The sequence below is a fragment of the Sturnira hondurensis genome, unplaced genomic scaffold (genome assembly GCF_014824575.4).
Source record: "Sturnira hondurensis isolate 20B ecotype Veracruz unplaced genomic scaffold, ASM1482457v3 Scaffold0009686, whole genome shotgun sequence".
NCBI classification, from domain to species: domain Eukaryota; kingdom Metazoa; phylum Chordata; class Mammalia; order Chiroptera; family Phyllostomidae; genus Sturnira; species Sturnira hondurensis.
In genome coordinates this window covers 523,083-548,047 of record NW_028082317.1, presented here as the reverse complement: position 1 = coordinate 548,047, position 24,965 = coordinate 523,083, and the positions used below count along the sequence as shown (strand labels likewise).

Sequence of the window (24,965 nt, the reverse complement as noted above, 5' to 3'; positions counted from 1 at the left end):
TTCTCTCTTCTGCATTGTGATACTGGCTAATCCCAGGAGCTGAGATGTAATTTAGCATTCTTTTTTATTATTTAACTCCCATATATTGTCTGTGAGGAGAGCCCCTTGGCTTAATTACAGGAAGTATATGAATGAAGGAAGGAAGGAAAAATACCATACAATTAAGGCCCTTTCTCCAGGTGATGTGCTTTGCCATGAGCTTTGGAAGGAGATGCTTTTAAGGAAATGGCTTTGATAGGAGTGGAGGGACTTAGGTTGTGGTCATTCACACCCACCACCTTCATTCACACATTTTGGCTGGTTAGAACCCAAAGAAAGTGAGAGCTGCAAGATCATTCTGGGGATTTTCTGATGAAGGATAAGGGGCCCTACTAAGGCCTCTCAGCTGGTTCAGTGATTACTGAAGGGGAGTTCAGGAATTCCCTTCTCCTCCACATGAACTCCTCTCTCTTCTTGCTGTCTACAAGTAGTGATGTAAAAGTCAGACACTGAGTGCCAATTTTGCATTTTGTGTTTTAGAGACTTAGGGGTTAATGTTTATGATGGCATCAAAATAAGAATGTAATAATGTTATTAAAATAGTAGTAACAAAAACAAGAACAACCACCCACCACGATGAGAGAGAAATGGAGAGGGATGGGGAAGGAGGGAGAGAGAAATAGAATATACTATTGAATTAGAAAACTTGGAATTTAAGGTTTTTCCATGTCCTCTGATTAGTATTTTTTTAATTTATACATTATTCTGTATGATGGTTATCTTTATATTTTCAAGCACAAAAATAGAAGGAAAAGGTGTGTTTTATTTTATCTCCCTAAATAACTTAGTTAAAGCCATCCATATTAGATTCAAAATTCTATAGCCTGGATTAAGATCCTGACTCCACCAGAAACTAAATGTTGAAATTATCATGTAACTTCTTTAAATATCATTGTGGGGTTTTGTGGGAATTCAGTGATGATACAGAGTAGTCTATCATTATACCTGATATTTATAAGTACTTTATAAATCTTTGTTAGTTTTCCTTTCTTTTTCCACTTTTCCTCTTTTATTTCCTCTGTCTCTCCACCCCCCCACCCCTTCTTTTTGTCCTCCGTGTTCCAATCTCATCTCTAGAGAATGCCATGTAAAAGGTAAGGGTATTTCTAACCTTGCCAGTCACCAAGCCCCCAACAGAACCAGTATGGGGCTATAGGGTGATATCAATGGAAAAGCTCTTCAGAGTGCATCCCCTACTATTCCTAAGGGCTCCCCTCCTAGGGGGCTCTTGAACCAGGAAGAACATGGGAACATGAAATATTGTTATCTTTGAATGGTGTACCCATGTTTCTAAAGATGACAGAAGCCTATTAACCATAGTTTAAAAAGAGAAAGAAATCAGTTTTAATCAGTGGCATAAGCAATAAGTTTAGGATTGTCATAATAATAATGTAAAGACTTCTTTCTCCCTCAGTAGAGTTATATGTAGATCCTGATGAGCACTGATAAGCTTAATGTTGGTCCTAGTAGATGTGTAAATAAACTGTAGAACAAATTTCAGGCCTGAATGATCCAGGAGATGCAAAAGCCATTGCAAAATACATCTAATGTCCACTGTGTATCCTTCTTGTAAATATAGATGAAGAGGTCATGGGTACCGAAGAATGGAGAGAGGTGCATGGACTGGGAGGTAGATCAGGCAGAGGTATCAACTGATGCAAAAAATGTGGGAAGTTCCTAAATGGTTTTATTACCTTAATGCAGAAGAACTCTGGGAAACTGGTACAAGACAGGGTAGAAGGATGGGCAGGTATGCATGATAAAGGCTCCATACAGCAGGTGGAGCAGTGTGGACTTCATTATCTCATGTGGACGAGAGAGGGTGTAGGATAGCAGAGCCAACCCACTTCAGGACAGATGGTTCAGGGGGCCAAAGCCTGAAATCATAGGTAGATTCTTAGACCCTAAGAGTCATGAGAACAAGAGAAAGAATGCATACACATAGAGAACACAGAAGATTTTTGTGTGAACTAAGCAATTTTTTTTAAAACTTTATCTCTCTACTTTCACATCCTTTGCTTTAAAAAAAGGGGAAGTGTGCTTTTCTTTCATTGACAAGAACTTCTGCAAGTTCTCTCTTGTTGTGCCTCATTTCTTCTTCTTATCCTCCCTCCCTTGCATGTTGAAATAGATTTTCATTTCTTTCTCAAGCCTATTTGTGATCCTTTCTTTTCATACTTCTGTTTTCATGGTGGATATCAGTCCCTTTGCTAGGCAGCCATTATGCTCAAGCTACTACTCAGCTTTCTGAATGCTGGAAATCAGCCCCAAATAGTTAGAAAATCACCTGCACTGTGTTTACCATGAGAGTATGAATATGAGGAGTGAAAAAAAAACAGGCAAGTTTGTAGAACCAGTGAAATGCATCCCTATTTAAGATAGCCAGACCACTACGCTCATGGTATACCTGCCAGGTAGAGAAATCCCACTGAGCCCTGTGGGAAATGATCAAGGAAATGGTGATAGAAGACACTGCATCCCTATCTCATAAGAGCTAAAAATGAATGAACAAAATAATTTGGAAGAAAATGAAAATATACAAAAATAAGCATGAATTGAATGTAGAATTTGTATATTTCTACAAATGTTGCCTATAAATGTTGTCGGTTCTTCTTTGCCTCTGAAAAAAATGAAACATCCAAAAAGCTATGATTAATTTCTACTTCACCCTCAACCTATTTTTACTTATGTGGTGAACCACCAGATCCCAGCACCTGTGCTTCTTCACCATCTGCTAATGTCTCGATGCCATAGGAATCTGGTTTCTTCTGTGTCTCTGGCATTGTCTTGACTCCCCAATAACTAAATCCAGCAGCCCCTTCTTAGTGTGGATATGCTTTAAGCTCTTTGCAACATGTAGTGCTGCTGACTACATTCTGCCTTCCCTCGGCTCATTTGAAATTGGGCAGCCTCGGTCTGGCCTTCCTGCTCCATCCCTCCTTGCTCCGCCCTATGGGTTGCCTGTCTCTTAGTCCTCTAATATGGAGCTCCTGCAACATTTCATTTTCCTCTTTGTATGGATTATCCAGTCTATCCTGAGGGGTGAGTAATGGTTCTCCCCAAACATTATTTTGTTGTTCGCAATGAGGTAACTAAAATGTGTCCATGGTACGAAAATGTCAATAGGTCTTGAAATAAGAAAACCATATCTTTTCTGAAATATAATTTTGGCCGCCAAATGTCATCCATTATATTTGAACATACGTGGTGAAATTAGAACATATCTTGGTGATCTAAGTATTTCAGGGCAGAGATTCTTGCTTTTAATAGGTGCTCAATAAATATTTGTTGAATGAATTAATTTTAAGGAACTTAAGGACTGAGACTTTCACAATAGACTTTTCTTTGTGAATGAAGAGATGAAGTCAATACTCAGCAAGTAAACTATTACAAAGAAACTGCATTTTAGTTTTGAAGCATTAGCTTGATATGCATACCTTGTATTTTTCTAAGGAAATGCATCTACTATTTCATAGCAGATTTTTAAAATCTATTAATGAGTTGTCACTAACATGTTTCACATGATTTTTATGATGGCTGCCTAAGCTCTGTTTTATCTCTAGGTCCAGGATGGATAGGTTGTCTTAAAACTAAAAGGAGCAATCACTTTTGAAAAGAGAAATATCGATTCATCTTTTTCTTTAGGTTCTGCCTTACAGTTCTCTGCTGTTGTTAGCTTTACTCTGCTTCAACTGCAATCTATCCCTCTCAGCAACCTCTAAATAAATATAACCTATGATGTGGCCTTTTCACTTATAAGTTTTGTAAAGTACCCTAATGTCTGTTATTATTTTAATATCATCATATTCCCAATACTGTGAGTCTATTAAGGAGAATTTGCCCACTTGAATCTTCAAAGTAAAGAAAGTACTTCGTGAATAGTGTACAAGTTAAAGATTTTTCAGTAACTGATAGAACTTGCTATGATTACCCATGCATATATATTGTAAATTTAGGATGTAGAATGGTGAGAAGAAGTTGAAAGTCCTCAGAGACACATTCACAAGTGGAGCATCTGAGACAGCTTTTGGTTTCAACCCCAAGAAAGAACCAAATATTCAGCACCATAATGGAAGTAGACTCAATTTTCTAAATGGTCAGTACCATGCTATCCAGTCAGACAGAAGGTCATGACAGAGAAGAAACTGACCCAGTTGAGTTACTGTCAACTGGGAAGGGACTAAATGTGGTTCTGGAATTTTGGCTGAATGAGCTGCAATGAACCACAGGACCCCACTTCTGGTCATGGAACTAGATACCCCTCATCTCAAGCCAAGATGAAACAAAAATGGGTTTTCTGGAACAGTTAACATTTATTTTTTACAGTCAGTTGATTTATTTTGGAAGTAGGACAGATGTCAGCCTGAATACAGAGGTCTTCAGTGGATTGTGATACCTTTGTCTTAGACAAAAGAGGCTTGGAAGGTGTAGGAAATGAGAGCTAGGAAGTCCTACCTGTGACCACACCTCTGCTCAGGACCTGTGTCCTGCTCCAGGATCATTATTACCATATGGCCTCAGATTGAATTTTCTGAGAAATCATGTTTTAGCCCAGCAATAGACCAGTGACACCATCTATAGGTGACACTCATATCCCAAAAGACAAGGTGATTTTAATTACACTAAAAGAGAGTATCTTACCCTGTCTAAAGTGACATTTTTGTCTTTTCGATTGAAATGTCAGAATTATACCATTTTAGGTGTCAAAAGAACAATAGAAAATGAGAAAAAAGGGCACCAAGAATATGAATTTTGTTCTGACTTGTTAATACTCTATTCAGATACTTGAATTATGCAAATTCAATTCTTGGTGATAATTAACGAAGTTCCAGAGTAAGACAATTAGAAGAGAGTAAAAAGATAATTTGAGTGATTTTATTTCATTGTGTAACTCTGGCTAAATGGTAGGAATACATTGATTTTCCTGAGTGCTTGAATGAGTCTGTATTTCATCATGAGTTACTAGTTTACTGTTATAGAAGAGGCCCATCACTCAATTGTTAGAGAGCAACAATTTATCTCTGCATGTTCTATGTACTAAAGATTACTGTTGGACTCTACCTTTTCAGTTTTTCATGATTAGTTTCTCCTTTTTGCTTTCAAGAACCATCTGGTGCTGGGGGCTTGTTAGTTTCTGCCTAGGCTGTAGCAATGGTGTAAGAGAGATTATCTCTGGAGTTAGATTGCTCTGGGTTCAAATTTCAGCTCAGTCAGTTTTACAATCCACATAAGTGTTCTAGGGCTGCTCTAACAAAGTACCACAAATGAGGTAGCTTAAAAGAATAGAATCTTTCTCATAGTTCTAAAGGCTGGAAGTCCAAATTCAATGTATCAGCAGGCCCATACCCCTTTGAGACTCTGAGTTGAATCCTTCCTGGCCTCTTTTAGCTTCTGGTGGTGGCCTGACATTCTTGATATCCTTTCCTTGCAGCTATGCAACTCCAAACTCTGCTTCTGTCTTCACACATCATTTTCCTCTTCTTATAAGCACATAGTCATGTTGGAAAAGGGCTCGTCCTTAACAATCTCATCTTGATTACATTGCAAAAACCCAAATAACAAATAAGGTCCCATTTACTTATCTGTGGGTGGGTACACAATTCAACCCATACACTTCCTGTGTGAACTTGAGCAAGTGACTTACTTTCTGTGATCTATCAGAAGAGGATTAACATGCAGACCTCCTACAGCTTTGAGGAGTATGTAAAGTAACATATGAAAAGTCCCATGTATTCCCTTCAGTGCTCAAGAAATGTTGCTTCCCAACCCCCAAACACCCAGCTCAATTTCTTGACCTCCCATTGTTTATTTGTACTTGCTCAATACAAAAGCAATCTAGCAGACACCATGGAAGGTACAAGGATGACCCCCTGCTCTAGGGAAGCTCACACACTTTGGGGACAGACAGGAATTAAACTAGTGTTTGTGATACAATGTAGAATTTGTGTAGCATCCTGAGAAGCACGAGTGTGCACACACACCCACAGGCAACACTGAGAGAGGGGAGAATTACTTGCTGAATGCTTTGCCACAGTCCTTACAGCAAATTTGTTACACAGTTGGAACCTGAAGCTCTCTATGTCTAGATCCCCAACTCACTTTCTTTCCTATTCTAACACATTGTATAATTACATTGTTTATTGTCTTTGAACCACTCAAACACTGTGAAACAAAATTCATGTTTCCTCACTGACGCACTGATGTCATACACTGGCATCTTTGGGAGATGCCCATAAACTTTTAGGCATCCATCCTACTGCCGTCTGCCCAATTTACTCCCATGCCCCAACCCTCCACATACACAATACTCCATTAAACCCATTTGTTCTCTCTGTTCTACCCTTGATATGCATCTTTCTGTTTTGCAGCAATCACAATATGGCCAGTAAAAAAAATTGCTACCAACTTCAGTGCCTGCTGGGTAGAAAACCACATTCTTGCCTATTATTTTTTTAAATGACTGACTACTTCTATCGTCCACAGATCATTTCCGTGCATTCAGTGTGGTCAAAATGATGAGCAGGATTTTTATATCTTTGCCGCTGGCACTACAATTTCATGTTCAGTTTCTGTTACTTGCTGTCTTTATTTCTTCCCATACCCTGAAGTTGACATACAGGCAAAAATCTATACACGAGAAGGAAGGGTTGTTGCTGATGATGATACACTTATTTGTCTGAGTCAAGGTTATGAAGATTATGACAATTCTTAATCCAAGACAAATAATGCACAGACAGTCATCAATTTATGATGGTTTGACTTACAATTTTCAACTTTACAATGGTGCCACAGCAATACACATTTAGGAGAAACTGAACTTCAGATTTTGAATTTTCATCTTTTCCCAGGCTATCAATAGGCCCAATACCCTTGTGTGATGCTGGGCAGTGGTAATAAGTCTCAGCTCCTAGTCAGCCACGTGATCATGAGGGTAAACAACCGACACTCTACGGTGTATTCATTGTTAGATGATTTTGCACAACTGTAGTTCAAGTAAGTTTTCTTTTTTGTGTTGCTACAACTTCTTTTTTATTTTCATTTTGTTTTTTGTTGTCCTATTGTAGTTGTCCCAGTTTTCCCCTGTTGCTCTCCCCTGCCCTGCCTACCCCACCCCTACAGCCAATCCCCACCATGCTGTCCATGTTCTGAGCACACATTTAAGGTAGACTGAGCTAAGCTATGGTATTTGATATGTCAGGTGCATTAAACACATTTTCAACTTCACATACTTTCAATTTATGATGGGTTTTGTTGGAACGCAACCTCATTGTAAGTGGAAAAGCATCCGTACTGAGTTTTCAGTGACAAAGTGACAATGCTCAGGATGTAAGAAAGAAAATAAATGTCTGCTACTGAAAAACTCAAATAGGTATGTTTTCACAGTCTGTGTTATAGCCAGACCCATAGTGACTGGCACTGGCTCTCGCTCAGTGCTCCTCATTCACCTACAGCACTTACAGAAATAAAAAATGTGTGTGAACCTGCTGTGGCTTTCAGTGGGACATGTCGAATGCTCTCAGTGCTTGATCAGAGGCAGGGTGTTAAAAATGATGTGTAAGCAACGTACTCCTTTCCTTTATTGACCTAACAACACACAAAAAAACTCATCTTAGAAGATGCCAAATTTGCTTCAGCAAACTTCAGATGAAATGCTAAGATATTCTACAGAAAACAATATAAAATTAGGTGATTTTACTTTTAGCATTGAGTTCCCTTAGCAGCCCAACATGAAAATCGTAAGCACAGTTGAACTGGATGCAATCTTTACTCATTTCTTCTCTCTGTCCTCCTTCTCTTCCACTTCTTCCTTCTCCCCTTCTCCTCTTCCTCCTTTTCCTCCTCTTCCCCTTCTTCTCTTTCTCCTTTCCTTCCCTCTCCTTTTTTCTTTTCCATTTCCATCTTTTCCTTTTCTTCCTTCTCCCCTCCACCTTTTCTTCCTCCTCTTCTTCCCCACTCCTCTCCCTGCTTCTCTTCTTCACCCTTCTCCTTCTCCTAATGCAGTTGTACTTCTATGTCAGGTTTAATACTCTAAGTGCAAAGATAATTTTTACAGAGATTTTTAATGGGTAATATAATTTTGAAAGGAATTTTTAAGTAAACTCATAGAAAACTGTTTTGGCTAAGGAATGAAAGATAATAATGTAAAGGAAATTTCCAAACAAAATAAAATGCCCTCTTGGAAGATTTAAAACACTCAATTATCTAATACATGGGAAGAAAGGTAGTCTGACTCTCACTTAATTAATAATTCTGAGTATTTTGATATTCCTTTATTACAAATTCTAACTATGTTGAGATGTACTCTCAAATGGGAATAAAAATGCTGGAATTTCTTAAAACATGTATATTTTAAAGATCATTCTACATATTTAAGTGAAAACTAACAGATTAATTTTCTTTCTCTTCAAAGTTTGTTCTGCTACCTGATTTGCATCACTGTATAATAGTGTTAAATATACATTAAGGGATTAAAATACATTTGATTAATTTAAAAATCATTTTTCTTGTAAAACATGTGTTGTTTCATGGTCACCTGTTAAAGGCACAATTGATGGAGTATGTGGAGACATGTGGAATAAAGTAACACAGGGAAAAACTTAAGAAATAGTGTAACAAAGACAACTCTGTTGCATATAATCATTGGTTTGATGGCTTCAGTCACTGCCTTCATGTCCCTGCTGCTTTTCACAGGTATAAGCCCTTGGTGGAGACACTCCCCAGTGAGAAGAAGAAACTGTCTGCTGAGGAGAAATGCCGACTTGTTCTCCAGCAGTGTAAATTACAAGGCTGGCAGGTTAGTGACCTACAGGCTCCTAACATACCAGTTAGGATTTTAAATAAGTGAGCTGAGTCATTGTGGGGAGCCACTGGAGTCTCACTGGCAAAACAAATTGCTTTGATGTGTTTGGCCAGGCGAGACACCAAGTGTATTCCCTGGAAGCACATCAATCTTTCTGATTTCTGGGTTTTAGCAGTTCACAGCAAACACAGGGAGGAAGCCAACAGGCCCCTGCACTGCACAGCATAGAAGTTCGTGAAGCCCCACTCAGTGTGTCTATGTTGCAGATTTAAACCTTGTCAGCAAAGCTTTTGGAAGGATCTAAAAGGCAGCAGAAGCTAGAGGAACCAAACTGTGAGAACAGAGCATTGATTTCATTGGCTCTTAACTGGGACCTTACAAGTGTTCTTTAGACCTAGCCTCCCTTGGCTCCTCAAGTCTTATTCAGGCTTTTTTTTTTCTGTTTCTTACCTACCACAGACTGAAAATGTCACTGTCCTTTCAGCCTCATTTAATGGCAAAATCTTCATAATTGGAAACATTTAATTATGCCCTGTGGTCCTTTTGGTTGGCAGAACCCAGGGGCCCACTGGAGGAATGGCTGGACTTCCAGAAGGAGGAAGTAACATGAAACAGAATAACACAGGAAATACTTACCAGAGACAGTAGGACACTGTGGAGTTTGTTTATTACCTTAAACATGAATGTGCCACCTTACTAGGGTAAAAAAGAGGAGATTTACAATTTAAAGGAGTCAAGAAGGTACCATAAGAGCAAAAATGGGAAACGAAGTCCAATGCACCAGGAATTATTGGGCCTTTCTAGCTATAAAATAACTGTAAGTGCTTCGGTGGCAAAGCACATGGTGAATAATAAATAGCTTTGGGAAAACATAACAATTAATGGGAAGCAGATATAAATCTCATTTTAAACATGATAGGTAGAGAAGGAAATTCCTTGCTATTTCTACTTTATTGAGCAATTTTCTTTTAGGTAGTAAATGGATGTTGAATTTTTTTTTAAAAAACGATAAGGAAAACTTCTGTAAGTGAAAAATAGATGGTAATCAGGGAGGCCCCAAACAAGGTCTTCACTTCAGAAACGAAGTGAGCAGAGGGTTCCGAATGGCTGACTGTGTCTGAAAGTGGTCCAGTCAAGGCAAACAGCTGGAGACCTCCGACTCGTCAGCAGCACACTCACTCCTCTGCACCAGAGAACCAAGGACCTGGAATTGTAGCACCGATGAGTAATGATTTAGTGGTCTTGTGCCACCCACACTTGTTTATTATCTTTTTTCTTAATTTCCTTCTTTTTAAAAAACTAATAATGGAGTTGAACTTTAAATAACAGTGTGAAATAGAAGGTTTACACAGTCCTAGTAGTCATGGATGCACATCCTGTCAAAAGATTGGGTTAAAAAGACAGAGAAAAGAAAAATTACTAACAGAATAATGTAAACAGGTCACTCTAGAGCCAGTGGGGGCCACATATAGAATCGTTTATCAAGCCAGTAGATTAACTTAAGTCATTTCAACTGAATCATTGCTGGAATTTTTAAGTATTTGGGTAATAGTGCTTCATACATAAATAATACTAAGATATTTTTGTGAGGGTGTTTTACTTAAAGAATTCTCAGATAAAAATAATTAAAAATAATATTAAGAAAGAAAGTTGAGTTGTAGGGGAAAGGTGAAATAGTCTGGAATAATTCTTCCACTAAGGAAGGGACCACAATAACTGACTAGCCATCAGTTCTCTGATACATCTGACAGAGAGAGGGAGGAAGGAAGAGAGAGACAGAGAGAAAGAAACATTAATGTTAGAAACACATGCCCCAACTGGGTATCAAACATACAACCTAGGTATTTGCCTTGGCTGGGAATCTAACCTCCAACCTTTTGGTGTACTGTATGATGCTCCAACCAAATAAACCAACAGGCTAGGTCTAAGAATTTTTTTAAATTTATTTTTGACCTGGAAAGTCAGATTTCTGTTTAAAAAACTAAGCATTTGTTGAAATGTGTTGATAGTTGCAGGAAGTGTTACTATCACTCTCTCCTGGGTGGTTAGTTAATCCAGACAAGAATAAATAGGAGCTGTTTGAAGCAATGGTAAAATCCTAATGGGTGGTTATTGTACTGTAGCATTATTCCCAAATTGCTAAGAGTTACAATGTATGTTTCTATGAAACAGGCAGTGTTCATCCTTTGGTTCTGAATGGCTAGCATAAGTTGTTATTCTTTTCCATACATTTAAAAGCAATGGTAGAAGATAAAAGTCAGAATTTTCTTTGGCTATGTGAACCTGTATAGAGTATTACCTAGAAATTTAACTCTCTTTACGAAAACCTTGTATTATTGTTCTGATGGGTCTTGAAGACCTTAAGTGATTTCTTCATTTTTCCTTGATATTAATCAGATTCTATTCAGTAAAGCCTCTGAGTCAGAGGTGTCCAACCCTTTGGCATCTCTGGGCCACAGTAGAAGAAGAGCTGTCTTGGTCCATACATTAAATATGCAAACATTAAGGACTGATGAGCAAAAATAAGTTTGAAGTAAATTTATGATTTTGTGTTGGGCCACATTCATAGCCATCCTGGGTAGTGGGTTGGACACACCTGTGGCATCAGTAAAGGATTCTAAATCCATAGTCCTCACCCTTTTGTATGTTGTAGCAATTGTGTACGTAGTGGCGAATACCACCATTTCCTTGTTTCAGGTGAACATAGAGACATCTTACCTTTAGTGCTACTGTGTTTGTTTAGTCATCTATGTGTGCTCTTTATTCTTTGCATAGTTGTGGCTTTAGAGTCAGTATGTGAGGCAATGGGGGAAAGGCAATATTTTTTAATATTTCATAAATAATGATTCTTCTCTTCTATAAAACACACTATTAAAATTTTATTTTTCTTTATTTGTTTTAAGCCTAATAACATCTCTATGTAGAAAAAAAGGAAAGTAGGCAAGGTGAGCAGTAATGCCCTCATTTTAAATGTGAGGGAATAGAATCAGAAATCAGCACACTGATCAAAATATTAAGTGTAGTTAATATTTAGTTTCAGTAGAAAGGCCACGTTGCTGACACTGGCATCTAGGTATTGCCATGCTCTGTTCTTTCCACTGCATTTAACTCGATCTATATCTTTTAATGTAACCATCTAAAGTCATTTTATTCAGGTTACAGAACTTGAAAGACATAGACCCTGCATCACAATTTGAGCTCTGATCAAAGGCACTTACATATTCCTTTATCAGTCTAAGCAGATTGCTCCTTGTAGTTACTGTATTTTTTTATGTTCCTAACTCACTTGGTAGATGAAGGGAAGACAAGCTGGCTGCTTTCTGTTGCAGGCTGATTCTGATCAGAATCATTCTTACCCAACTGTCAGCCAAATGACCCCTAACTAGCACAGCACAGCACTCTTTGACTCTAGTTTCTAACTGCATCTTGGAAAGATAAAGGGGAGAAAGAAAAGGAAGAGAAGATGGAGAAAGAGGAGAAGAACTAGAACCAAGTGTCTATTTTATAAAGTGTTTGACATCAATTCCAGTCCTGAAAGGGGAGACTTGGATGCCCTTCAGGCCGTCCACAGGAAATTCCAAGGCTGAGAGAAGATTCATGGGTGATGCTGATTGACAGGCAAGTCAGGGTAATATTGGTTCCAAATCACTACTTGAGCAGTTTGAGAACAGTCTTAATTAAACTATTTTGGTAAATCCATCAATTTTGCAGTATGCTAAGCTTTGCTCACTATCGTATTTTAAATTTTAACCTTCCACCAACCCCCTTTAGCATTTGCTCCCTCTTCTCTGCTGCATTCTTATTTCTTAGATAGCACACCTTCAACAAAATTGTTGATTGTCTCTTGCACTAGCATGAAAGCTCCCTCAAAAAGGATTATTATCTGTCAATTTACTCCTATATGTCCAGCAAAGGGGACAGAGAAAGATGTATAGTAGATATCTGTGCATGTGTGCTGGGCCAATAAATGTGTCTTTGTCAATAAAATTTTTTTCTAAACAATACTATAAATTTCATATGGATACATACACAGTATCAATATAATCTATAATAATTCACAACAAAAACCTAACACCGATAATATTTAAGGAATCATTTTGAGATGATAGTTAAATTAAATTCAGGCTTATATTTATGTTTAGTGAATACTTATATTCATGCATTACTTCTGTAATTTAATTTTTTTTAATTTATAACTGCTACATAAATACAATTTTAGTAGAATATGGCACAGGCTCAATTTTCAGTATTTGTGAAAAAACTGTAAATCACACTGACTGTGTTTTACTCTAAAGCATTTTGCTTTCAAATAATAGATAACCTTTTGTATATCGCATACCATTAGCTCTCACTTCTCAAAGGAATCTCTAGTTATCTGTTACATGGTCTGACTGGTAACCACAAATTGTGGCAAAGTCACTGATGTTACTATTGCCTTAACGTACTCAACAGTGCTACTTTGACATACAATGCCTTTATTTTTAAGAAAAAATATGAAAAATCAGGATGTATTGTTGGCTGGAAAGAGTCCTACTTTGTGGTGTTTTCTTGTTCACATTTATAAAATGGCTTATTTAAAAAATATGGTGCACTGGTCAGAGCCTTATCCTTATTTCAAGACAGAATTTAAGTTGTTCAAAAAGAAGTGGAAGGTTCTTGAAATGAATTGAGTAGACTCTACATGACTCCTTTCCAGTACTGTTTTCTTTCTCACCAGATATATTTTTTTATGAAACAAAGAATCAGTGCCAGAGAAAATATAAATAGTTTAAATTAAGTCATTGTTTGAAAGGAAGCAAAATTAAACCATTAGTTATTAATCTTCTGCTATTTTTAATTATTCAGGCATTTTATTTATCTTAATGTATACATATTTAGTTCAGCCTTACTTTAAGATAACTGGAAATAGTGCCTCCAGAACTATGTACATTTAACCAAACACTTACTGCCCTGATTTCTTCAAGCCACAGGAAAGTGACTGGCAGGCACATAGGCCATGTGAGACATGCTTGTTTTATCATGTTATATCATTTATGTAAAGTGAAAACTTTTGAAACTAATTCTAAGTGGAAAAATAAATGGTATAATCTGATTTTCACACGTTTTATATGAATCAACTGGTTATAGGATGATTTCTTCTGTGTAGTTATTTGAATGCTATATTCATTTTAAAGCCATCTGGAGGGATGACGAATGGGGAAACAAATCTGTCAGAGTCAGTTCACGCGATGGCAAGGGGGCCACTTCAGAACACAGACACTTGCAGAGCTCAAGAAAAGTCAGGGCTGGGGACCAGGCTGGTGCCCCTGTTTAGGAGAGCCTTCACAGCCATGCATTTTATTGTTGTTTAAAACAGATTTATTAAACTTCAGAGTGGGGATGCTTTGTGGACAAAGAAGAGTATCCCATGTTGTCACTGTGAAGTAGGTGATCATGATACCTGCTACAGGAATTGTGGAAGGAGAAATTTAGATTATAACATTAGAGATATCTTACATAGCCTCTAACACTTTAAGGATGAGGGGTTGGGCAAAGGAGAACTTTTGGTAACTAGTTCAAGATTATTCACTCAGGAAACAAGAAACTAAATTAGAACTTCAACTTCATCTCAACTACCCACATGATATGACACTTCCTTATGTGTGTGTGTGTGTGTGTGTGCGTGCGTGAGAGAGAGAGACTGAAAGAAATAACAAAGAGTACTCATGAAAAACACAGTCCCAATTTCTAGTGAAATCTGCTTGTTTTCTATTTGTGCTTATCTACTAACAAAAAAATTACAATAATTAGCCTGACCAGGGTGACTCAGATGGTTCAGTGTCATTCTGAAAAATAAGAGGTTACCAGTTTGATTCCCAGCCAGGACATGTGCCTGGGTTGTGGATTCAGTCCTTGGTCAGGGTGTGTGTGAGAGGCAACTGATCAGTTTCTCTCTCACATGAAATGTTTCTCTCTCTTTCTTTCTTCTTCCTCCCCACCCTCTAAAAATAGATAAATAAAATATTTTTAAAATTACAATGAGTAACTTATTAGTATCTTCCAACGTAATTTTCCAAGAATAGCCTAGATTTCATTGTGTCTCTGTAAAATAATGGCCTTTGAAGGATTCATTCTTTTTTTTAATTTTTATTTTTATTTAATTCTTGTTCAAGTACAGTTTTCTGTCTTATATTCCCGGCCCTGCCCCTCCCCTCCAGTGCTCCTCACCTCCCTCCCATTTCTACCCTCCACCTTAGTTATTGTCCATGTGTCCTTTATACTTGTTTATGTGAGTCCATCCCCTTTTCCCCTATGATTCTCTCCCCTCTCCCCTCTGGACTCTGTCCACCTGTTCCATATTTGAGTGTCATTGGTCATAGTTTGCCTGCTTGTTTGTTTTGTTGTTTAGATTCCTGTTAACGGTGATATCATATGGTATTTGTCTTTCACCGCCTGGCTTATTTTACTCAGCATAATGCTTTCCAGTTCCATCCATGATGTTGCAAAGGGTAGGAGCTCCTTCTTCCTTTCTGCTGCATAGAATTCCATTATGTAAATGTATCATAGCTTTTTGATCCAGTCATTGACCGATGGGCATCTAGGTTGCTTCCAACTCTTGGCTATTGTAAATTGTGCTGCTATGAACATAAAATGGAGTAAAGATAGTCTTTTCAACAAATGGTGTTGGGAGAACTAGACAGCTACATGCAAAAAAAAATGAAACTCGAGCACCAACTTACACCATACACCAAAATTAATTTAATGTGGATAAAAGACTTAAATATAAGCCGTGAAACCATTAAAGCCCTAGAGGAGAGCATTGGCAGGAAAATCTCAGATATTCCATGCAGCAAGATTTTTACTGATATGTCCCCTAGAGCAAGGGACATAAAGGAAAGAATAAACAAATGGGATCTCATCAAAATAAAAAGCTTCTGCATGGCTAAGGAAAACAGTATCAAGATACAAAGAGATGCAGCAGCTTGGGAAAACATATTTGCCAATGATACCTCAGACAAAGGTTTAATCTCCAAAATATACAAAGAACTCACTCAACTCCACTCAAAGAAGATGAGCAACCCAATTAAAAAATGGGCAAAGGACTTGAACAGACATTTCTCCAAGGAGGACATAGAGAGGATCCAGAGACACATGAAAAGATGCTCAATATTGCTAGCTATCAGAGAGATGCAAATTAAAACCACAATGAGATACCACTTTACACCAGTCTGAATGGCCATCATAAACAAAGAAACAAACAAGTGCTGGAGAGGTTGTGGGGAAAAGGGGACCCTAGTTCACTGTTGGTGGGATTGCAGACTGGTACAACCACTATGGAAAACAATATGGAATTTTCTAAGAAAACTAAAAATGAACGTGCCTTTTGACCCAGCAATTCCACTCTTAGGAGTATATCCTAAGAACCCTGAAACACCAATCCAAAAGAATCTATGCACCCTGAAGGATTCATTCTTATAGTGCTGAGAACTGCAAGATTAACATTTTCCTATACCATTAAGTAAAATCAGTTGGATCAAAGATTTATTATTTCATTAATCTAAAATAATACAGTAGAGAAGAGATAATAAACGTATGAGCAAGAAACTGTTAAAGTTTTAAGCACTCTCCACTTTTTTTATATATTCTAAGATAAGACAATTGCATTTGGGCCCTTGGCTCTTATTAGTACAATAAATTAATGGTTTATAACCTTTGTTTTATTACTCAAGGAGCACTTCATAAATCAACTGTAAGTACAAACTAGAAAATAGCCTATAAAATTATTCTCTCATATTCCTTCTCTTTCTCTGGAATTATTAATGTTGCAAATAATAGACTTTAGGGATCTAAGAGTATCTCCTGGTTTGCACATTATAACTGGGGATCACTGTATGTGCACATATATTTATTTTTTCTCTGGTACTAAATACTTGCACATATATATGAACACATTTTTATAAATGCACTTATCTTGATAAGAAACTTGAAAAATAAAGAAAATTAAAGAAGAAAATACAGATCATTCATAATTGAATTGATCTGTCTAGAGATAACTAATACTAATGTTTTGTGGGTGTTGAGTCAGTTTTTTAAAAAATATAACAGATGTTTGATTCTTGGTCAGTGTATTTCTTTCCTTTTTCACAATGAACTTTATGTGGACAAATAGTACATCTCCTTTTTTCATATATATTTTTTTCTTAGATTTATTTAATTATTGTTCAAGTAGAGTTTTCTGCCTTATATTCCCAGCCCTGTCCATCCCCCCCCAGTGCTCCCCACCTCCCTCCCATTTTCACCTCCCACCTTAGTTATTGTCCATGGGTCCTTTATACTTGTTCCTGTGAATCCTTCCCTTTTTCCCCTGAAATTCTGTCCCCTCTGGTCCCTGTCAGCCTGTTCTGTATTTCAGTGTCTTTGGTTATATTTTGCTTGCTTGTTTGTTTTGTTGTTTCTTATATATTTTCATACTGTGTGTTTGTGCTTTACTATTACATCCCTTTCAGGGTCTGGCACAGAATGGACACTCAGCCAATATTTGTTGAATGAATAAATGAACGAACCTCCTAATTATTATCACATGTTCTGTTTGGTGTTTACATCAAGCCTTGCTGACATGTGTGGTAATTTCTCCTTTATAGTAATTTTATACTTTTCTTCTCAACTTCATTACATGAAAGGCAAGACCCTGAGAGGAAGGCAATTAACAATTACCAAGTAAAAACTAGATGTGCTATTCCTAATCCAACTTTCATCTCTTAGAAATCAGTCTAATTTTCTCTAACTCAAGGTTGAATGATGGCTTGAATCAACAAGCATTAATTGAGTACCATTTATGTTCCTGAAGTTCCATAAGACAATGTAGTGTAACGTTAAGATGAAATGACATCTCCCTTTTCCACAGGGCTTACAGTCAAGTGCAGTAGGGGTGGGACCATGAACAATAAACTAATAATTACAAGTTAGGACTAATGCTGGAATGGAACCAGTAAGGACACTGTGACAACAAATCAAAGTTGCCATAGTTTATATATGGCAGTGATCAGGAATGTCATCTCTAAGAGAATCCAGTGTCGTCTGAGATCTGAAGGATAAGAAGGATCTTGTGAATGGGTAAGGCAGGAAAGTGGAGTCTGGGGGTAGGACCAGTATGTGCCAAGACCCTTAGAGGAAGGCAGTTTGAGGGAACTGATGAGAAAAGAATGGCTAGAGCACTGAATACCAGTGAGAGGAAGAGACACAATGCTCTATAGCAGTGTTTCTCAACCTTTTTTTTTCATTAATGCCCCACTAAAGACAAAAATTAATGAGAGAGTTCTGGCCAAGATGGAGGCATAGGCAGAAATGCTTCACTTCTTCATAAAACGAAAAAAAAAGAGATAACAACCAATTTAAAAACAAAGAACAACCACAAATGAAAGACAAATATTTTCATGGAAGTCCAAAAACCAAGGAGTTAAAGAAACATTCACCCAGATTGTAGGAAGGGTAGAGAATGGCAACCAGGCTGAGAGAACACAAGGCAAGGTGGTGGCTGGCAGACCATGCTTGTGATTCCACATTTGCTCACAGACAAGCCCAGGGAAGCAACAAGGGAGCAAGACAGACTGAGAAACCCAGGGTGTCAGTGTGGAAAACTAAAGACTCAAAACCCCAGGCTGTAAAGAAAACTGTGGAGGTTGTGGCAGCAGAGAAACCCCCATTCTCACAGGAGAGTTCATTGGAAACACCCACAGGATCCTAAAACATACACAAACCCACCCACCTGCAAACCAGCACCTGAAAAGGCACAATCCACTTGTGAGAAGCGAGGGAAGTGAGGGAAAGTGAAAGGAGAGGGAGCAAGCAGCATTGTTCCCTCTCTGATCCCTCCTTCACAGACAGTACACCAAGGCAGCAAAGAGCATTGACCCGCCCTGGCAAATACCTAAGGCTCCACCCCTTACCACCTAACAGGTATACTGAGACAAAGAAATATGGCCCAAATGAAAGAATGGATTAAAACTCCAGAAAAATAATTAAGCAACAAAGGGATACACAACCTGTCTGACGCAGAGTTCAAAACACTGGTAATCAGGATGCTCACAGAACTGATTGAGTTTGGTCACAAAATAAAGGAAGAAATGAAGGCTACACAAAGTGAAATAAAGGAAAATATACAGGGAACCAAGAATGAAAGGAAAGAAAACTGAACTCAAATCAGTAATTTGGAATAAAAAGAAGAAATAAGCATCCAACCAGAACAGAATGAAGAAACAAAAATGAAAAAAAATAGGAGAGGCTTAGGAGCCTTGGGGACAACTTTAAGCATTCCAACATCAAATCATGGGAGAGCCTGAAGGAGAAGAGGAAGAGCAAGAAATTGAAAACTTACTTGAAAAAATAATGAAGGAAAACTTCCACAATCTGGTGAGGGAAATAGACTTCCAGGAAGTCCATGAAGTCCAGAGAGTCCCAAAGAAATTGGACCCAAAGAGGAGCACACCAAGACACATCATAAGTAAATTGACCAAGATTAAAAATAAGGAGAGAATTTTAAAAGCAGCAAGAGAAAAGGAGATAGTTACCTACAAAGGAGTTTCTATCAGACCGTCAGCTGATTTCTCAAAAGAGACCTTGCAGGCAAGAAGTGGATGGAAAGAAGTATTCAAAGTCATGAAAGGCAAGGACCTACATCCAAGATTGCTCTATCTAGGAAAGCTATTATTTAGAATGGGAGGGCAGATAAAGTGCTTCCCAGCTAAGGTCAAGTTAAAGATGTTTGTCATCACCAAGCCCTCCTTATATGAAATGTTAAAAGAACTTATCTAAGAAATAGGAGATTAAAAACTATGCACAGTAAAGTGACCACAAACTCACAACTATCAACAATGGAACCTAAAAAACAAAAACTAAGCAAACAACCAGAATGCAAACAGAATCACAGAAATGGAGATTGCATGGAGGGTTATCAGTGGGGATAGGGAGAGAGAGAGAATGGGAGGAAAAAGTAAAGGAAATAAGAAGCAGAATAGGTAGGCACAAAATAGACAGCAGGAAGTTAAGAATAGTATAGGAAATGGAGATGCCAAAGAACAAATATGTGTGACCCATGGACGTGAACTCTGCGTGGGGGGTGGGAATGCTGAAGGGTGAGAGTGTGGTGCAAGGAGGAGAGGGATAAAGGGGAGAAAAAAATTGGGAAAACTGTAATACCATAATCAATAAAATGTATTTTAAGACACAGCCAAAAATTAATGAGAAAATTACTAAGAAATTTTAGCCATTGCAAAGATTTGTGGCCTTTCAACAGTCAGTCTTCCTCACCAGTTTATGTCTCTTAACAACTACTAAAAAATGGTCATTCTGGCTATACCTAATCCAATTTCATTTCTTATATATCTAATTTTCTCCAATTCCAGGTTTATTCAGTCCTTCAGCAAGCCTTTATTGAGCACCTATTGTACGCTTCAAACCTTGTAATAACTAAGGTTTTGTTTTGTTTTGTTTTGTTTTCCAATCGAGAACCCTCTGGGGGCAGAACCACCATGTTGGAAATGGATGCTTAGAGACAAGTAGGGGCCAGAGCCAGTGAAACCTTATGTGAGTTAAAGCACAACATCCTATTTCAATTTCAACATGAAGCCATCAATCAGCTTTAAAGAGGGTGGGAACGTGATCTTATTTATACTTTAAACACATAAAAATTGTATGCTGGAGGGCAAGAATAGAGCTAAGAAACCAGTTAACAAACTAATAGAGCGAAGAAGGTAGAACAATGCTGAACAGGACAAAATGGGTAGGTGAGTCAGAGAAGGGTCACAGGATCCTCACAGGTGCCTTCAATAAATAGACCTAGTAAATTATGTTGAGTTGAAGAGTGGAATCTCCTTTACAACCAAAATAGTAACTTCAGTCAGGAATATACTCAAGCTCTTATCAACAAGTGTGAATTTGCTGCACAAAATATATGGAGCTCTAAATGATGGGAAAGATCTGGCCCTTTAAAGATTGAGAACAGAAGACAATTCACAAATATAAATGTAAATGAGTCTCAAAGCAAACATGAACATATCACAGAATGAATATTTGGAAAATTAGGAAAGCTATGTAAATATATTTTAATATCTAAAAATACTCTTAAGAATGAACAACATAAGATCAGATGCCCAGCATGGAGTGCCATGAGTATTCATATTTTTAAAATTAAAGTAAACATCAAAATACATAAGTGGCAGTGACTCAGCTGTTGCTGGTGGTAGAAGAGCTCCCAACCTATGTGTCTATACATGCCCCAATGAGTAGAGTGGGCTCTGATTGTGTTTATGCTGCTATTAATTATTTATAACATACACATTCCACAGGGCAGGTAATTATTGACATTATGGACAGCATTTTGTTAAGAGGAAAGACTAAAGGTGCTCCCTACATGAATACATTACTTATCCAATATACTTTCCTCTTGATTTTGAAACTAATCACTCTTGCTTGGGTTGGGATTATTTTTTACAATGTGACATTTTGGGGGGAGTGGGAGAAGAGATTTTTTTAAGCACTCTTGACCACACTGATGTGATTTCCATAATGAAATAATATATAGGATCACATAGTATGCAATTCACTAAGATGCTCAAAATAGTAATTATTCATCACTGCTCACTGTATGGGTCATACTATTCTAGGTGAGAGTAATTAATTTTTTAACCTATAATTATATGTAATTCAAGCCAAACCACCTTCTTCAAATAGCAGAAGATACAGTACTCAGTTAGATGTGTATAGCTATAATTACCTTTTCTATGTTGAATTTAAATTTCAAGAATAACCTATTTATAACAAAGAGAACTTGTATTTTAGTATAAATGTATCCTTTGAGAAGGTTTAAAAGTATATTCAGAGCCAGGCTGAAAATTAGAATATCTCTATTTAGTAATTTTTCAAAGCTACCATGAAAATAAAAAATGTTGGAATATTAATTGTAAATTATATACATACAAAATAATGGTCATCTATAGAAACTTAATGAATCAAAGAAATGAACAAATCATGGAAACATGTGAATTCAGCCAAGAAGATGAATTTTAGTTGAATGTTGTTTTACTAAAACTTCTTAAAAGGATAGATGGTGTTCTGTTCATCCTTGTGGTCTGAGAGCCTGGCATAAGGCCTGGGATCAGGAAGACCCTTGGCAAATATTTGATATATGAATGGATGATGAAGAAATAGCTGGTTAAAACAGACACATGCAGCATCAATGGATGAATAAATGTGAGACAAGGAAAATCAGGGAAGATAAAAGATACAGTGTACTTAAGAATGTGAAAATGACATAGAATCAGGAATGAGTGACGGACCTTTCATAGTATGCATATGGAAATACTGGGGTTTGGGAGCTGGTTCTATCTGGAAGAGATTACATAATAGGTACAGAGAATGCTTTCTGTGGTAAAAGTAGAATGAACAGAACTTTAAAGGAGCACAGTGACATTCTCAGATCAGCAGAAAGGAACACAAATCTGATGGAAGAGTGATGGAGACATCAAGTCACATAAAAGAAACACTATATTGCTCATAACACACCAATAAAGCTATTTATAAAACTGGCAACAGACTCACCTGGTAAGGCAGTTTAACAGATACCAGGGGATTTTTTTTAGAATGCTAATATTATAACAAAAAAGATAGCTGCTTTTACTGCAAACATAATTTTACATATCTTTAAATGGGAAGTGTTAATCATAACAATGCTAATGCTTTAGAGCAATAAAGATTAAATTTTTAAAGATTAACTTTTTATTAGTAATAATGGAAATTAAGCATTTTTGCAGCAAAACATAAGCATTGACAATAAACCCTTTCTCATTAAAATATATGGTAATTATTAATAAAGTAGCCCCATAATTATAGATATGAAGGGATATATCTAAGATAACACTGAGAATAACAGTAACGTATGTATCCAATAAGAACTCTGTGCATAGAATGCTATAAATCTTTCATAGTGTCTACAAAAGTTTCACATTGATTTTCTGTTCTCAGGAGCATGTGGGAAGTTGAAATAACTGTAAATAGCATCTTTTTTTAGAGGAGTAAAATGTGTTAGACCTTCAGAAATTAAGGAAGGTCACACTATGGAGGGCTTTGAATGCTAAACCAAGAAGTATGCATTTTAGCATACAGGTGATACAGAATCATTGATTCTGGAAGATCAATAAATTGGACCCAGCGTGCGAGGTTAATTGAAGAGCAGGTAAAGAATTAGAGGATGAGATGCACTCCAGATTTTGGGTTGGGTTGGTCCTAGACCAAGATTCTTTATTTCCTGAACTACATTAGATGAATTTTTATAAAACAAATGAATTCAAATAGTTCAAACAAATTATTGATTTTGTTATTTTATGTGAATTTTTGTAAGTATCTGAGTTCAGATTATAACTAGTATCCATTAAAATAACTTTCTTTGATATTTTCTTCATTTTATTATTCCATTTACTTTCACTTCCTTCACCTCAGTATGTATAACTTATAACCTTTATATTTTTCCAACATTACCCTAGCCCACAAAAATGTATCACAGGCAAGCTGAATATTCAGATAGGTAAACAAATAATGACAAAATCAGGAAATCTGGTATTACAGAGATATGTTCAAAATATATCAATGATATAGGTATGTTATTTTAATGAATTCATTATTATATGGCAAATGCAAGACTGGGAGTTCTCACCAAACCATCTGTTTTAAATGATGAATAGCAGTTTACAGAGTAGATGATTTAGTTAAAGGTACTGAGGAAAAACAAACAGATTATGTTAAGCCAGGGGGGAAAAATAAGTTCCCATTTTGGAACCAAAAGTAATATGATAGTGTTTGAGAATAGATAAACAAAAGAACAATACTATAGAAAGTCTAATGAACATTTCAGAAGAGTTTGAACATTATCCTGAAAGTCATTATCTACAATTAAATAATTTTAAGCACAAAAGTAATATAACAAGATCAAAGTTTAGAAAGATCACTCTATAGTTAGTTGATTCACACGCAGATAGTGAGGGGTGGTCAAATGGGGACACCCCCAAAAAGGAGGCCAGTAATATGCATCTCCTGTGGGAGGTCTGGGGTTGCCATGGAAACAGGAAGTGTATGTCCCTCTTGCAGTCCATCGGAGAAAAACCTTGCTCTTTGTACCTCTGTGACTGGAAGCAGCAATCAGTGATGATGAGGGGGAGGAGGGTGGAGAGGATCTTTACAGGTTCTCTTAATATCTCTCTCTAGTACAGCCTCCAGACCACCTACACTGCATCACAACCCATGTCCCAGCAGTTGTCTGTGCTCCCACAGCCTGCACCTCTAAAAAAAAATCCCTGAAAACGGTAGCAGTAATTGAAGTGTTTGAAGTCATCAATGACAATTTTGTTTAATCTTTTAAAATCTGTCACTTCAAAAAAAACCTAATGATATTCTAATAAAAATAGCGATGACTATAATTCACAGATGGTTTACTTTTACAGGAGTCAGAATGACATTAACATTTTAATCTCAGATCAGAACACTCTGCTTCTAGGGAGAGCACAGGGAGAGGACTCAGTAGGAGAAAGAACATTTTAATTTCTCCTTTTCTATGTTTGTGAGAGAGAAATGTCTTTTATAAAAGAGTGCAACCAATATCAAGAATGTAGGTGATTCAAACATTCGGTCTCCTTCGGATGAATCCTAATTCATTGGATTTGATACAGAAGACTAAAGCACTGATTGCAGAGCAACTTTATGTGAATTCATTCCATAGAAAAATTTAAATGGCTAACATTTCCTCCTAGTCCGCATCATTAATAGACAATGTAAAATTCCTGCATGTTTAGAATTCATGTGGTCCTGTCTGGATCTTACTGATAAAGAAAGATTTCTAGATTTGTGTCCCATTAATCCTGAACATCAGTGATATCGGAGGACGTCAGCACTAAAATGCATTTAATACTTTCTGAGGAAGAAATCTAAAATACTACTAAAGGGCTAATTTTATTATTTCCAGAGAGATGAAACATTTACTATAAATATGACAACCCCAAAAGATCAGCAAAGTAAAACAAATGTTAACATTTTCAATCAGCATTTCCAAATTTTTCCAATCCACAAATAAATTATATGGTAAAAAAGAAAAAAGGTAATG

At 37.0% G+C, this 24,965-nt stretch overlaps 1 protein-coding gene across 1 annotated transcript in view; it reads left to right on the top strand.

The window, feature by feature from the left end:
- Positions 1–24,965, top strand: part of LOC118994671 (unconventional myosin-XVI-like) — a 298,709-nt gene that overhangs the window by 169,792 nt on the left and 103,952 nt on the right. Inside the window, exon 14 of the mRNA XM_037057347.1 lies at positions 8,731–8,833. Within this exon, the coding sequence (XP_036913242.1) occupies positions 8,731–8,833 (103 nt within the window). The remainder of the gene's footprint in view (positions 1–8,730; positions 8,834–24,965) is intronic.